Raw genomic sequence first — 12624 nt, 5'->3', positions numbered from 1 at the left:
AACTCTATCATTTTAATAATTATTGTTAATCATTGTAGTGCTTTTATTTCATCCCAAGTGATGCGAGTTTTCCTCTTTTGGTCTACCCGCCTCTTGCATCCCATCCCCACAAGTAGCGGGAAATTTCTGTATATGAGCCCCCGGGTTGGGAAGGGGCACCGTGGGGAACTGTACACCGAAGGGCTAAATCGAACCCTTCGATAAATGCTGCCTTCAGCCCCAGGCTCAAAGCACCATCTTGGTTTTTCTTCTACTGCAGGCCTACCATATGGATGGGAGGAAGCTTACACGGCGGATGGAATCAAGTACTTCATCAAGTAAGTGTTCGCAGGGAGTGGGCGTCAGTATGCTCTCTCTCTCTCGCTCCCCCTCTCTCTACCTGTAATTTATTTCCGTTAATGTCCGTCTCCCCCTCTAGACTGGAAGCTCATTGTGGGCATTGTGTCTGTTATATTGTACTCTCCTGAGCGCGTAGTACAGTCCTCTGTCCATGGTAAGTGCTCAATAAATACAATTGACTGACTGATTGAACAAGCTGCAGTCTAGAGGCACCCCTAGATCTGGGGCTGAAAGAGGTGGCCACTGAGCTGGATGGGTGGGATTAAGGGGAGACAAGGGGGAGCAAGGCTGGCCCACTGGTAGCAGAGGCAGGGAGGGGTGACAGCTGGCACCCCCTACCATGCCCCCCTCATCATCATCAATCGTATTTATTGAGCGCTTACTATGTGCAGAGCACTGTACTAAGCACTTGTACCCCCTCCTCCAGGTTCTCCATTCCTCCCACACCACTAATGCCTCCCCCTTTTAAGATTTTTTTTGTCTTGAGCCTGCTATACCGTTAGCTATTTTTAGGTAAGAGCCATAGAACTTTCATCACCAAACAGCAAAATAAAGCAAATCTACGATGGGTCTGGGTCTTTTAGTAAAATAATAATAATAATAATGGCATTTATTAAGCACTTGCTATGCGCAAAGCACTGTTCTAAGCACTGGGGAGGTTACAAGGTGAACAGGTTGTCCCACAGGGCGCTCACAGTCTTAATCCTCATTTTACAGATGAGGTAACTGAGGCCCAGAGAAGTGAAGTGACTTGCCCAAAGTCACACAGCTGACAATTGGCAGAGCCGGGATTTGAACCCTTGACCTCTGACTCCAAAGCCCGGGCTCTTTCCACTGAGACACATTGCTTATCATCAGTGTCTTTGGGAGGAGAAGATTCAGGGAGAAAATGTCGATCATTTTTTCCATTCGTTATCTAATAACGATGGTATTTGTTAAGCGCTTACTATGTGCAGAGCACTGTTCTAAGCGCTGAGCACTGTTCTAAGCGCTGATATCTGGTTGGGAAAAGATCCATTGGGTTGTGGATCTGTCAGTTTTGGAGGTTGGGGAAAGGAAGGGCGACCGGAGAGGCCAGGTCTGTACGCATTCATCTCTCCCGTCGAAGAGATGGCTGTCACAGGATGGGGAGAGATTGGCATGCGGCTTCTGTTGGCAGTCACGCCTCGGGCAACAGGAAGAGTATGTGCCTGGCAGGGCTGCCCCTGGATGCCCAAGCTCTTCTCTCCCTCTTCAAACCTACCCCTCCTTTTCTTGCTGCCATTGGGTCCCAGGAGCATTTTCTTGGACTGCTGCCCATCGTGCCCGCGACGCTGGCACTCACGCCTGGGTTGGTTCACAGCCGTCCACCCATTGTTGGATTTGGCCGGGGCTCGCTGAGAAAACTTTCCCAGCACTAAACTTCCTCTGTGCAGGGGAAGGAGAGTCGAGCGGGTGATTACTTAAGCGAGCTGATTAGGGCACCTTCTGAATACCCTTCCCACTGCCACCGGGGCCCTAAGGGAGAAATCCCTTCCAGACTCCCACTCCTTCCCTCACAGGGGAAAGCGTGGAGTCGCAGACTGCGGCAAATCTAGCCTGATGCTGAGTGATTTGTCCGTGGGTGTGGAGTGGGGGGCTGCTGGTGTTGGGTGATTGGTGCAGGAGAGAGAAAGAAGAGAGAAAGAGAGGGAACGCACTGCAGTCCAGTGCTAGCTTGATTTTATTATGCTCATTTTGCGGCTATGACGGGGCGTTTGACCAAAGATGCTTTTAATCAGCTGATCCCATTCTACAGCTCTCTTCTGAACTAACTGGAGACTGACCAGGAAACACTAGATTTCATAAGATAACCTGGTGTGCCCTGTCCTTCCCCCCCCCCCCCACCTCTGCCCCAATTCATCCCTCTCGGTAAAAGTCACTAATGAAGCCAAAATTCTGCCCTTCCTACTTAGTACCCCCAACTTCACTGGCCAAGCAGAGTAATTCTCACTCTGTCCCCTCCCCAATTCAGCCCTGGATCCAATGTTAGCGTTGTCAAATGGGCAGCGACAATTGAAATGACAACTGCAGGAATGAAAACATTTTCTAAGTGGCTGGGCCATTTGCGTGGTGGTTTCTTCTGGGTGAGAGCACAAACACAGGATTACTGTATATGAAATCATTCTGTTAATCCTCCTCCCCAACCCCGATCCTTGCCATCTTAAATACTAAAGACTTAAGTGGGTGACTGCATCGAGAAACAGGAGGAGACGTGATGGTATTTGTTAAGTGCTTACTATGTGCCAGGCACCATACTAATGAAAATAATAATAATAATAATGGTGTTTAATAAGTGCTATGTGCAAAGCACTGTTCTAAGTGCTGGGGAAGTTACAAGGTGATCAGGTTGTCCCACGGGAGGCTCACAGTCTTAATCCCCATTTTACAGATGAGGGAACTGAGGCCCAGAGAAGTGAAGTGACTTGCCCAAAGTCACACAGCTGACAATTGGTGGAGCCGGGATTTGAACCCATGACCTCTGACTCCAAAGCCCGGGCTCTTTCCACTGAGCCACGCACTGAGGGAGCAGGGGAGCACAAGCCAATTGGGTTGGACATAGTCCCCGTCCAACATCGGACTCCCAGTCCTAATTCCCATTTTACAGATGAGGTAACAGGCACAGAGGAGTCAAGTGACTTGCCCAAGGTCACACAGCACAGAAGATGGCCATTTAGACCCCAGAGTTGAGTCACTGGTTAATCACGGAGCCTGCCTCCCCAACTCCCAGCAGCCCGGTGACTCTTTAAACTGTTACCACCCCAGCCCAGGGCCAAGGTCACGGGACCCCCACGGCTACATTATCCCCAACCACTGTGAACCCCCTTCTATCAATCAATCGTATTTATTGAGCGCTTACTATGTGCAGAGCACTGTACTAAGCACAGCACAGTACTGTACTGTACTGTACTGTACTGCTAGACTGTGAGCCCACTGTTGGGTAGGGACCGTCTCTATACGTTGCCAACTTGTACATCCCAAGCGCTTAGTATAGTGCTCTGCACACAGTAAGCGTTCAATAAATACGATTGAATGAATGAATTATGAACGCACGGTCCGCCCAGATGGAGGAGCGCCCCCCAACCCTAATCCCCAGAGGGCTGCGGGGGACCCCAGGCTCCAAGAGGCAGAAATTTTTTCCTCAGGTTTTGCCTCATACACTTTAATCATTCTGTCAGATATAATAATAATAATAATTATTATTATAGTACCAAGCATTGTTCTAAGCACTGGGGTAGATAGAAGTTTATCAGGTTAGACACAGTCCCTGTCCCACGTGAGGCTCACTTTCTTAATCCCCATTTTACAGATGAGGTAACAGGCACAGAGAAGTCAAGTGACCTACTCAAGGTCACACAACGGGCAAGTGGAGGAGCCGGGATTAGAACCCAGATCCTTCTGGCACCCAGGCCCGCGCCCTACTGCGCCATGTTCAGTTCGTAAGGACGGAAGAGCAGTTCGTCTAATCTCGCTGCCGAGTACAAGAAATATAATTGTTGGCTCTAGACCCAAAAGACCCTCTCTGTCCACAAGGCAACCAGTTTGCATGACATCTCCCAGGTTTCTAGTGAACAGGTTCGGTGGCCTCGGGTGTCACACGGCGAGAACCGAGGCATCATTGCCAAATCACGAGGAGACAGAGGAATTGGACTCTGGTTTAGGGCGCAGGCGCGGGCAACACAAGAGCCCCAAAGCTGTACCACCTCAGTCACTTCAGAATTGACGTGTGGATATAGCAGCTGGATGGAGAAACGCTCACTTCCTAGTGACGTGGAGCCAAATTCAGTTTGGGATTGCATGTGAGATTCTGGAGGTCAAGGTAGAGTCCATTTATTAGGACCGCCATCTCATCCTGTCCCTCCCGGATTACGGCATCAGCCTCCTGTCTCTCCCCACTCCAGTCCATACTTCATTCGGCTGCCCGGATCATTTCTCTACAGAAACGGTCAGGACATGTCACCCGCTCCTCAAAAAACTCCAGGGGTTGCCATCCACCTCTGTAACAAACAAAAGCTCCTCACCATTGGCTTTAAAACAGTCCACGACCTTGCCCCCTCCTACCAAACCTTGCTTCTCTCCTTCTATAACCAGCCCATACACTTCAATCCTCTAGCGCCAACCTTCTGTGTCCCAATCTTGCCTTTCTCGCCATCCTCCTTTTAGACTGTGAGCCCACTGCTGGGTAGGGACTTTCTCTATATGTTGCCAACTTGTACTTCCCAAGCGCTTGGTACAGTGCTCTGCACACAGTAAGCGCTCAATATGATTGATTGATTGATTGGAACGCCCTCACTCCTCAAATCCGACGGACAATTACTCTCCCCCCAACCCTTCAAGGCCTTAATGAAGACAAATCTCCTCCAACAGGCCTTGCCAGACTAAGCCCCATTTTTCCCCAACTCCCACTCCCTCCTGTATCACTTTGCTCGTGCCCCTCCCAGCCTCCTAGCACTTACGTACATATCTGTCATTTTATTTTATTTATTTATATTGATGTGTGTCTCCCCACCTCTAAACCTCTAAGCACATTGTGGGATGGGTATGTGACTGTATAAAGTTGTAGTGTACTCTCCCAAGTGCTTAGTATATTTTAGACTGTGAACCCACTGTTGGGTAGGGACTGTCTCTATATGTTGCCAATTTGTACTTCCCAAGCGCTTAGTACAGTGCTCTGCACATAGTAAGCGCTCAATAAATACGATTGATGATGATGATATTGCCCTGCACACAGTGCGCGCTCAGTAAATATGATTGAATGAATGAATGAATCAGTGGTATTTATTGAGCGCTTACTGGGTTCACGACACTGTATTAAGTGCTTGGGAGCATATATATGTATACCTGTATATATGTATATATGTTTGTACATATTTATTACTCTATTTATTTTACTTGTACATATCTATTCTATTTATTTTATTTTGTTAGTATGTTTGGTTTTGTTCTCTGTCTCCCCCTTTTAGACTGTGAGCCCACTGTTGGGTAGGGACTGTCTCTATATGTTGCCAATTTGTACTTCCCAAGCGCTTAGTACAGTGCTCTGCACATAGGAAGCGCTCAATAAATACGATTGATGAAAAGACAACAGAGTTGGTTGACACGTTCCCAGCCCACAGCAAGCTTACGGTCTAGAGGGGAAGACAGAAGCTACTATAAATCTTATATAATATATAATTTATAGATTATAATGCTGTGGAGCTCTGGGAGAGGTGAATATCACATGCTCCGAGGGGACAGATTCAAGTGTATGATCTTCTGCAGCTAAGACCTTGAGCTCAGAGAAGGATTTCTCAGTTAAAAAAAAAATTCACATGCCTTCAGTAGACTACTAGCTTTGAGAATAGATCTAGAAACAATGCATAGCAAACACCCATTTCAAGCAATACTCCTTCATTGGGTGAATCCTTTCACCCTCAAATGTTCCCAAGTCTCACCCACACTGGTAGTATTATCATTCTTCCTTATTATTTATTATTATTAGTAGTAGTAGTAGTATCATTCTTCCTTATTATAGTATCTTTCTTCCTTATTTATTATTATTATTAGCATCATTCTTCCTTATCATTATTCCTTATTATGGACAGTTCTAGAAAAATTCAATCCATCATTTTTCTGCTAATAGGGAGACTGTAGGAGAATCTCAGAAGAGAGATATGATGCTTATTTTCTTCCTCGAAATGGGAGGCATTTTATATGTCTCCTTTTTAGAACTAGTCTCAAACTTCCCAGTCGGCTGAAGGCATGTGATTTTTCGTGTGTGTTGTGTGTGTGTGGTGTAATTCTGGAAGAAAATCTCATTGGCTTCTAGACTGTTAAAATAATGCCAGGAGTGAGATTTTTTTTTCCCCCGCTCAAGTCAACTTCTGGATCCCTCTTCCAGCACTACACTTGGGCACCTCGCACCAATTTATTCTTGCAGCAGTTTCTCTCTAACTCATTTAGACTCAGTAGACAGAGTGCCCTAAATTAAAATAATCTTTGTATTTGCAGGGAGATGTGAGCCAGGAGAAGGGTAATTATATTGGGGCCTAAATCCTTCCCCTACATTTCCCTGCCAATAAAATGAAGCGCATTCTGTGGTGCTGCTTTTACAAGCTGTAAATTTCTCTTGCGATTTAATAAGAATAATAATAATTATTGCGGTCTTTGTTAAGCACATACTATGTGCCAAACACTGGGGTAGGCTCTAGATAGGTCGGACACAGTCGCCCTCCCAGGGGGGCCCCCAATCTAAGGGGCAGGGAAAACGGGGATTGGCTTCCCATTTAATGTTGAGGAAACTGAGGCCCAGAGTAGTGGAGCCACTTGCCCGAGGTCGCTCAGAAGACAAGCAGAGGGACCGGGATTAGAATGCAGATCCCTCGACTACCAGCCCCGTGCTTTCATCTCGTGCAACTTGTCTTGATTTTCCAACCCTCCGCTCCGAAGATTATTGCTCCGCCAGTCGGATCACCCGGATCCTACTTGGGGAACCGGGTCCCCTTTAGTATGGCATTCCGTGTCCCGCTCCTTTGCCCCGGCTCTCACCTTAATCCCGCCGCCCAACACGCGTGGAGTCCTTAAACCAAGCCGACGGAGCACTTGAGCTGATGCCAAGTCCTACATTCCCTCCTCCATCGATGTACCAAGCACAGAAGTTGGGAAGGATGTTCTGCTAATAGTTCTCCAGTCCAACCGATCTGGGATGATTTCATCGCGCTGATCAGGCAAAGCTGTTGAGCACGTTACTGGCGCTCAACTAAAAATACACCTCAGGGTGCCGCCCGGGGGATTTCATCATCATCATCATCAATCGTATTTATTGAGCGCTTACTGTGTGCAGAGCACTGTACTAAGCGCTTGGGAAGTCCAAGTTGGCAACACATAGAGACAGTCCCTACCCAACAGTGGGCTCACAGTCTAGAAGGGGGAGACAGAGAACAAAACCAAACATACTAACAAAATAAAATAAATAGAATAGATATGTACAAGTAAAATAAATTTTGGTGCCCAGCCGGCCTGCAGGGCTTTGGGACTCAGTTCAGCCGGGCAGCCGAGCACGCCGTCATGTAGAGAGGCAGCGGGGCCCTAGCAGAGGAAGCGAGCCGGACCTGGGCCTCAGGGCTCTGGGTTCTAATCCCACTTCCGCCACTTGCCAGCTGTGTGACCCTTGAGCAAGTCACCTGGCTTCTCTGGGCCTCAGTTTCCTGCCATGATGTTGATGATGGTATTTGTTAAGCGCTTACTATGTGCCAAGCACTGTTCTAAACCCTGGGGTAGATATAAGGTTATCAGGTTGTCCCATGTGCGGCTCATAGTCTTAATCCCCATTTTACAGATGAGGGAACTGAGGCACAGAGAAGTGACTTGCCCAAAGTCACACAGCTGACAAGTGGCTGAGGCGGGATTAGAACTCACGACCTCTGACTCCCAGCCCGTGCTCTGGCCACTAAACCATACTGCTTCATGAAAATTGGGGATTAAGTATCTGTTGTTTAGACTGTTATGCTCCTTGTGGTCGGGGAACGTGTCTTCCTTCTCTGTTGTAGTGTACTCTCTCAAGCACTTGGTACAGTGTGCTACACACGGTAAGGGCTCAATAAATACCATTTATTTATTGTTCTCTCTCCCCCTTAGACTATGAGCCCCATGATACAGTGTGGCCTAGTGGATTGAGCACAGGCCCGGGAGTCAGAGGGACCTGGGTTCTAATCCCAGCTCCGCCACTTGTCTGTTGTGTGATCTTGGGCAAGTCACTTCTCTGTGCCTCAGTTCCCTCATCGGTAAAATAGAATTAAGACTGTTAGCCCGATGTAGGCCAGCAATTGTGTCCAACCCGCTCCTCTAGACTGTAAGCTCATTGTGGGCAGGGATTGTCTCTCTTTATTGAGGTATTGTACTTTCCCAAGTGCTTAGTACAGTGCCCTGCACACAGTAAGTGCTCAATAAATACGATTGAATGAATGAATGATTAGTCTGTGTGTACCCCAGTGCTTAGTACAGTACTTGGCACAAAGTATGTATTTAACAATCACCACTGTTACTATTATTATTGTGTGGGATTGATGTGGCCATCCTTATCTACTCCAGAGCTTAGCACAGTGCTTGGAACATAAGAAGCCCACAAATACCACAGTTATTACTAAGATCACTATTAATACAGACCCTCTTTTTCCCTCCTCTGTTCTTCAATTGCCCCTTAATACAACAAAAATCCCTGCAAGTTTTTAGGATGCACAGTGCTTGGAACATAAGAAGCCCACAAATACCACAACTATTACTCAGATCACTATTAATACAGACCCTCTTTTTCCCTCCCCTGTTCTTCGACTGCCCCTTAATACAACAAAAATCCCTGCAAGTTTTTAGGATGTCATTGTAAATTACTTTTAACTCTGAGATTGCTTCCAGTATTTTGATAGGCTGGCCCAGTATTTCTCAGCTAAAAGTAGGTACAACCTTAGTAGATACCAACCCAGCATACACCTTCCAACACTGCACCTCATGAATGTCTCTATTACTCTATTTATTTATTTATTTTACTATTACTCTATTTATTTTACTTGTACATATCTATTCTGTTTATTTTATTTTGTTAGTATGTTTGGTTTTGTTCTCTGTCTCCCCCTTTTAGACTGTGAGCCCAATGTTGGGTAGGGACTGTCTCTATATGTTGCCAATTTGTACTTCCCAAGCGCTTAGTACAGTGCTCTGCACATAATAAGCGCTCAATAAATACGATTGATGATGATGATGATGATGTCTCCTGCTCACACCTCACCGTCTGTGCTTTAAGAGCATTATTAAGCGCTTAGTACAGTGCTTTGCACAGAGTAAGCACTCAATAAATACAACTGAATGAATGGGAAGTCCTTGGAGAAGCAGCTTGGCCCAGTGGAAACAATACGGGATGGGAGTCGAGGGATCTGGATTCTAATCCCCTTTCTGCCAATTATCTGCTATGCGACCTTGGGCAAGAGACTTAACCTACTCCGTGCCTCAGTTTTCTCATCTGAAAAATGTGGTTTCAATAACTGTTGTCCCTCCTATGCTGTGAGGCCCACGTCAGATAGGGACTGTGTCCAACTTGATTAGCTTGCCCCTACCCCAGCACTTCGAACAGTGATTGACTCATAATAAGTGCTTCACTCATGATAATGATAGTAATAATAATAATAATAATAATGTTGGTATTTGTTAAGCGCTTACTATGTGCCAAGCACTGTTCTAAGCGCTGGGGGGGATACATACAGGGTCATAAGGTTGTCCCACGGGGGGCTCACAGTCGTCATCCCCATTTTCCAGATGAGGGAACTGAGGCACAGAGAAGTGACTTGCCCAAAGTCACACAAGTGGTAAGTGGCAGAGCTGGGATTAGAACCTGCGTCCTCTGACTCCCAAGCCTGTGCTCTTTCCACTAAGCCACGCTTGCTTTTTTTTTTAATGACATTTATTAAGCGCTTACTATGTGCAGAGCACTGTTCTAAGCGCTGGGGAATTTACAAGGTGATCAGGTTGTCCCCTGTGGGGCTCACAGTGTTAATCCTCATTTTACAGATGAGGTAACTGAGGCCCAGAGAAGTTAAGTGACTTGACTGACGAGTGGTGGAGCCAGGATTTGAACCCATGACCTCTGACTCCAAAGCCCAGGCTCTTTGCACTGAGCCACGCTGCTTGTACTCTCCCAAGTGCTTAGTCCAGTGATTTACACACAGTACGCACTCAATAAATAAGATTAAATAAATGACTGAATGAGTTTACAGTCTAGGCCCGGAGACAGACATTGATGTAAATTTCAATATAAATATTTTCCCTGGAGTCACCAGTCTGCATAAATTCTCCGCAGTTGGTTTTGAAAGCTGAATTTGAGAGTGGATGTCGGGTGTTCTCCAGTCGGATAGAGCGAGGGGGATGCAGCCGGGCTCTCCTTTATGAGGGAACACGGGATGTAGAACAGGAAGGAATTCACCTTCCCATCGCCTTCCCAGCCCAGTATAAGTGGCGGAGGTCCTTGGGAGCTGGAGGGGAAGGTGCTTCTGACAGCGGAATTCCCTCTGGGACCATCAATCCAATCTTAGGAGCACTCCTGAGTTCAGAGCATTGTTCCTAGTGATGGGAGAGTACAGCAGAAGACACACATTCCCTCTCAAGGATCTTACAGTCTTATATTAATCCCCGTCTCCCCCGCAAAAGACTGTAAACTCATTGTGAGTGGGCAACGTGTCAGGCTATTGAATTTTACTCTCCCAAGTGCTCAGTAATAATAATAATAATAATGGCATTTCTTAAGCGCTTACTATGTGCAAAGCACTGTTCCAAGCGCTGGGGGGGATACAAGGTGATCACGTTGTCCCACGTGGGGCTCACAGTCTTAATCCCCATTTTACAGATGAAGTAACTGAGGCTCAGAGAAGTGAAGTGACTTGCCCAAGGTCACACAGCAGACATGTGGCGGGGTGGGATTAGAACCCATGACCTCTGACTCCAAAGCCCATGCTCTTCCCACTGAGCCACGCTGCCTCAGTGTTCTGCACACATAAGTGCTCAATAAATATGATTGAATTAATATCGGAGGGAAACAGACCCTAGCCCCACACATGAACCCCCACTGGAAGGCAGTGAAACTGAATAGTAATAATAATAATAATGGCATTTATTAAGCGCTATGTGCAAAACACTGTTCTAAGCACTGGGGAGTTTTCAAGGTGATCAGGTTGTCCCACGTGGGGCTCACAGTCTTAATCCCCATTTTACAGGTGAGGGAACTGAGGCCCAGAGAAGTCAAGCGACTTGCCCAAAGTCACAAAGCTGACAAGTGGCAGAGCCGGGATTTGAACTGATGACCTCTGACTCCAAAGCCCGTGCTCTTTCCACCGAGCCACGCCGCTTCACCTTGCTCCAAATGGCAGTACTGGGGTGACGGTCATAACCCTGGTATCAAGCGCTTACTAGGTCCTGAGCGCTGGGGCAGATAAGGACGGACGCAATCCAAAGGGGAGTAAGAGCAGGTCTCTTATCCCCCTTTTACAGATCACGCAACCCAAAGCCCAGAGAGGTTCAGTGACTTGCCCGAGGCCACCCAGTTGACCAGAGGCAGAGCTGGGACTAGAACCCAGGGCTCCAGGCTCCTCCCTAATCCTGTTTCTGTTCAGCCACGTGACCCAGACGACATCGTGGACGCACCCGGTGGCCGGCACCCTGAGTTGGTCCTGTCCGGAGGAGAGCGGAGACGAGGGCCCGCGGGAGCGCTACTATCGGGAGAGCTGACGGCCCCGTGACCAACTCCCGGCCTGAGGACCCATCCGTGCCCCCCGGGCAACCCCTCCTCCTCGCCCTGACATGACCCGACCCCCCAGGTGTTGGCCCGGTGATGCCGGCACGAGGCCTGGGGTTCCCCGCGATGGCGGCCAAAGCCCTTTCTGTGACGAGAGACGCCCCGGCTGCTCCCGGGGCAAGCGGAACCGGGGGCTGCCGGCTGGCACTATGGGGGCCCAGCGGAGGCCTCGGCCCCCGGCCCCCAAACCCACTTCGGTTGTAAGCAGAGCCTCGTGTTTTGTAGCAAAAATATATATATATTTTAAAAATAGGAGTCCCTGTCATCCTTCACGAAATAGCGGCGGTGTGAGATGGAGATAAGGGCTTCCCATTGCCCTGAGAGAATCCAGGGGCCCTGGAGAGCAGGAGGACATTTCTGACTGTGGTCCCTAAATACCCCTTCCCTGGAACTGTTGCGTCCCTCCCTGGGTCTCTACATTTCCAGAACTTCCCTGTCTCCACTGGACTCTCGATGGGGCTACTAAAGTGAGAGATGAGAGGATCCTCGTGGGCAGGGATAGAACCTACCAAATGAATTGTGTTGGGAGTGCTGGCCCTCGGTACGAGCTCAGAAAACACCACTGATTGAGAGAGCCAGAGGTGGATGTAAATCTATAGATCACCGAGTACAAAGGATCACTGTACAAACCCAAGTCCTCTAAAACAAATCAAGTGAGTGGAGATGGCAGGCTGTATTAGGAGACCTCAGCCTGCCCTGGAAGCCGGAAGGGTGACCGCGATTCAGTAGCGAGGCAGTCATTAAGCCAACGAGTGGCAAGACTGTCTCGGCTAGGTGGAAAGAGTGGTGGAAAATGTTTCCAAAGGGCCCATAAAGGGGTGGCGGTGGGGGAAGAAAGAGGGAAAGAGAGAGGGAGACAGACAGAAAGCCACTTTCTGGAATGCCTCCTTTCACTCCAACACAATCCAAACGTGCTTTAATTTTTAGGGAATCCACGTGCCCGTGAAGGGACA

The 12624-nt window shown here is 48.0% G+C and overlaps 1 protein-coding gene across 3 annotated transcripts in view; it reads left to right on the top strand.

The window, feature by feature from the left end:
• Positions 1-11890, top strand: part of STXBP4 (syntaxin binding protein 4) — a 91832-nt gene extending 79942 nt beyond the window's left edge. For all 3 annotated transcript variants that reach the window (XM_038757201.1, XM_038757199.1, XM_038757200.1), the window contains exons 17-18: positions 260-317; positions 11490-11890. In XM_038757201.1, the coding sequence (XP_038613129.1) occupies positions 260-317; positions 11490-11604 (173 nt within the window). In that variant the 3' untranslated portion in view covers positions 11605-11890. The remainder of the gene's footprint in view (positions 1-259; positions 318-11489) is intronic.
• The last annotated feature ends 734 nt before the right edge of the window (positions 11891-12624 follow it).

This window comes from Tachyglossus aculeatus, chromosome 15, assembly GCF_015852505.1.
Source record: "Tachyglossus aculeatus isolate mTacAcu1 chromosome 15, mTacAcu1.pri, whole genome shotgun sequence".
Taxonomy (NCBI): Eukaryota; Metazoa; Chordata; class Mammalia; order Monotremata; family Tachyglossidae; genus Tachyglossus; species Tachyglossus aculeatus.
This window is presented reverse-complemented; position numbering and strand designations above follow the sequence as displayed.